Genomic DNA, 1,997 nt, shown 5'->3' with positions numbered 1-1,997 from the left:
GGGGGGGGGGCATCATGTTAGTGTTACATCTTACAAGAACCCACTACTTCATCCCATCATTTTAGGGTTACATCTTACAAGAACCCACCACTTCGTTCCATCATGTTAATGTTACATCTTACAAAATCCCACTACTTCATCCCATCATTTTAGGGTTACATCTTACAAGAACCCACCACTTCGTTCCATCATGTTAATGTTACATCTTACAAAAACCCACTATTTAATCCCATCATGTTAATGTTACATCTTACAAGAACCCACTACTTAATCCCATCATGTTAATGTTACATCTAACAAAAACCCACTATTTAATCCCATCATGTTAATGTTACATCTTACAAGAACCCACTACTTCATCCCATCATTTTAGGGTTACATCTTACAAAGACCCACTATTTCATCCCATCATGTTAGTGTTACATCTTACAAGAACCCACTACTTAATCCCATCATTTTAGGGTTACATCTTACAAAGACCCACTATTTCATTCCATCATGTTAGTGTTACATCTTACAAGAACCCACTACTTAATCCCATCATGTTAATGTTACATCTTACAAAAACCCACTATTTAATCCCATCATGTTAATGTTACATCTTACAAGAACCCACTATTTCATCCCATCATGTTAGTGTTACATCTTACAAGAACCCACTACTTCATCCCATCATGCTAGTGTTATAAAACCTAAAGACATTTTCACCAGAAGTGAACAATCAAACATTCTTGTTTATTGTGTCTCAGTAGTCAATCATGTTATAAAACCTAAAGATATTTTCACCAGAAGTGAACAATCAAACATTCTTGTTTATTGTGTCTCAGTAGTCAATCATGTTATAAAACCTAAAGACATTTTCACCAGAAGTGAAAAATCAAACATTCTTGTTTATTGTGTCTCAGTAGTCAATCATGTTATAAAACCTAAAGACATTTTCACCAGAAGTGAACAATCAAACATTCTTGTTTATTGTGTCTCAGTAGTCAATCAATATTTGTCATGAGTAATAAAAACTGTTTGTGTAACATGTTTGCTTTTATGTGTCCGAGTTCAGCCATCTTGCAGGAATCATGACCCTTCTGTAGTTGTGGACCGTTCTTTAGGGAAAAACTCAAATTTAAAACATGGATATTGATTGCATTATTGGAGCTACCCCCCAACCCCCAAAATCTCTTCTAGCTATATATAATAAACTTATTTTAAATTTATTTGTTTATTCTAGAACAGAAAGAAGGCGGGACCCAGTTGAAGCTAGTGATCGAATACGACAACGGAGAAGAAGCTTTATTCAAGCCAATGAGGTTAGTTGTGCGTATTTGAAATCTCCACTTTAAGCCAATGAGGTTAGTTGTGCGTATTGCAAAACACCATTTCAAGCCAATGAGGCTAGTTGTACGTATTTGAAATCTCCACTTTAAGCCAATGAGGTTAGTTGTGCATATTGCAAAACACCACTTTAAGCCAATGAGGCTAGTTGTACGTATTTGAAATATCCACTTTAAGCCAATGAGGCTAGTTGTACGTATTTGAAATATCCACTTTAAGCCAATGAGGCTAGTTGTACGTATTTGAAATCTCCACTTCAAAAGACTGATCTTGAGTCTATTATTCGTGGCACTCTTATCTATGATATATAACTACAGTTTACATACATGTGTTGTGTTTATGTGTTTGACTAAAACGATATGGATATATATATAAGCAACTGTAAACAGTTTATGAAATTCTACTATAAGGCTACAAATTATTAAAACAATATATATTACATCTTCTAAATTATAAGACTGTGATTGGCCACTTTGCAGAAATCTAAAGTTCACGAGATCAACTAATCCTTTACTTACGTTTCGGAAAGTTTGACGTTGCTTGAAAGAGCAGATTATTTATAATGCGTCTTTGTGTAGCTATGTTTATATCTTTATATCATGCCTTATATCTTTATGCCCTTACTTATATCCCCGTCCCACCAAACATGCTCGCCCTTTCAGCCGTGG

At 34.9% G+C, this 1,997-nt stretch overlaps 1 protein-coding gene across 1 annotated transcript in view; it reads left to right on the top strand.

The window, feature by feature from the left end:
• The window catches only part of LOC111084068 (extracellular serine/threonine protein kinase CeFam20-like), a gene marked incomplete at both ends in the record, with an annotated part of 5,701 nt that overhangs the window by 1,881 nt on the left and 1,823 nt on the right, over positions 1-1,997 (top strand). The window contains one exon of the mRNA XM_022380852.1: positions 1,226-1,304. Within this exon, the coding sequence (XP_022236560.1) occupies positions 1,226-1,304 (79 nt within the window). The remainder of the gene's footprint in view (positions 1-1,225; positions 1,305-1,997) is intronic.

Source organism: Limulus polyphemus, unplaced genomic scaffold, assembly GCF_000517525.1.
Source record: "Limulus polyphemus unplaced genomic scaffold, Limulus_polyphemus-2.1.2 Scaffold13332, whole genome shotgun sequence".
Classification (NCBI taxonomy): Eukaryota; Metazoa; Arthropoda; class Merostomata; order Xiphosura; family Limulidae; genus Limulus; species Limulus polyphemus.
This window is presented reverse-complemented; position numbering and strand designations above follow the sequence as displayed.